We start from the raw sequence: 1,759 nt of genomic DNA on the forward strand, positions 1-1,759 counted from the left end.
AAAATTTAAAAAATTGTACTGTACTAAAAGTGGGCAAAATAATGATTGCATTTATCATTTCAAGTTTCTTATATATAATATTTATATTATGTTATAATACATAAAGAAAATCATAGTAGCTACGTTTAAAATATATACTAATTATTATTATATTAGATCTTTTTAAATTAAAAAAAAAAAAACTAAGCTGAAATTCAAAGCCAAACGAGGCTTTAAATAATTATTAAAATTATACTGGATGTGAAACAAATATATAAATATATATATATAAGGATATATATGTGTATATATATTAAAAAAAACACTAGCGACCGATTTTAGCCGCTGTAGCTTCATGTCTGTTATAGAATAATAACCGTGTGTTTTTTTTAGATTTCTGGCTCATTTCACTTCACTTACAACGGACGTTTATTCTCTCAAGGCCTCGGGGCAGATTTATTTGCCCCGACTGAATCTTAAGGGCACAAGGTAATAAGAATAATTTTAAAAAAACAACCTCTAAAGCCGTAAAAAACGTTAGAATCGGCAGGGTAGTCTAAGGAACGTCATCGGTTTGCCGCTTTCTTGAAAGCACTTCCGGGTCAACACTAAAGGTTGCTGCGGCCGCCATGTTGCTGAATGAAAATAGCTTCCAAACAGTAATTAGCCGCTAGCAATATCGATATTTTATTTTGTCATTTAATCGCGATTGTTACAACATGTGACTGAACGCAAAATATGACCTAGGATTTACGTCATCACCCCGGACGCTCGTTTACCCGTAAGTCAAATCGTTAAGGTGATAAAAAAGTGATTGTTGATCGGGTCCGGCCTGCTAACAGTTACTGCCTTCTGTCGTTAGCAACGGCTAGCACGCGTTCCGCTTTACCTTATAAAATATCTCAAATAGCACTTACGCAGATATTTTCTAGCGTGATATATTTTTTAATTAAATGCCGGTTTGTGTTTAATATACGCAATTCTGGGGAATTTCAAAGTTTTTACCAATTTTTGCGGGTCTATATCGTTCCTCCGATGCTAGTTAGCCTACGCTAGCGTACCCGAGCGCGAGCAAAACTGGTCGCGTTCGTTTATCGTTAAACAACGAAGTCAAACAAATAACAAATAAATAAATAAATAGTCAAGTGACACTGCTGTTTTTTACATATTATGACGGTAAAGTAACGTAAAGGTTTGTGTTTAAGAGCGTTTTAGGTCAACATCACCATTAGCCGGTGTTAGGGTTTGTAACGTAACGTAACGGTTATTTTTTTTAAATTAATGTAAACGCTGTATAAGAGTAATTCAGTCGAGTAATTCGTAAGATTTACAGAATAGTCAATAGAATTTTAAAGTGTTTTTTTTTGGTATATATCTGAATTGATGTTTTTTTTTATTTATTTTTTATTTTGCAGAATACTGTGTTCGGACATTGTAACAGTGTCGCGCAATGCACCATGGAAGTGGCTCACAGAACATGCAACGACAGCTCCAGAGGTCCAAGTCTGTCAGTAGCTCTGAAGCAGAGGAGCAGCAGCAGCAGCAGCAGCCTCCGCAGCCTATCGTTGCAGGTGCTCAACCCGCGGCCGGCCACCCTCAGTCGCCCGTGACCACGTTTTCCTCCTCCGCTGCTAGCCCGTCCGCTCCGCAGTCTCCCAACTACCAAATCATCATGAGTCGTAGCCCGGTCACTGGGCAGAACATGAACATCACCCTACAGAACGTGGGGCAGATGGTGACGGGAAACCAGCAGATCACTCTGACCCCGCTCCCTCTCCAG

The 1,759-nt window shown here is 38.4% G+C and overlaps 1 protein-coding gene across 1 annotated transcript in view; it reads left to right on the plus strand.

The window, feature by feature from the left end:
• Positions 1–566: 566 nt before the first annotated feature.
• Positions 567–1,759, plus strand: part of ep400 (E1A binding protein p400) — a gene marked incomplete at its 3' end in the record, with an annotated part of 21,927 nt that continues 20,734 nt past the window's right edge. Inside the window, 2 exon segments of the mRNA XM_025053818.1 lie at positions 567–760; positions 1,395–1,754. Of these exon segments, the coding sequence (XP_024909586.1) occupies positions 1,430–1,754 (325 nt within the window).

Source organism: Cynoglossus semilaevis, unplaced genomic scaffold (genome assembly GCF_000523025.1).
Source record: "Cynoglossus semilaevis isolate Cse_v1.0 unplaced genomic scaffold, Cse_v1.0 scaffold282, whole genome shotgun sequence".
NCBI classification, from domain to species: Eukaryota; Metazoa; Chordata; class Actinopteri; order Pleuronectiformes; family Cynoglossidae; genus Cynoglossus; species Cynoglossus semilaevis.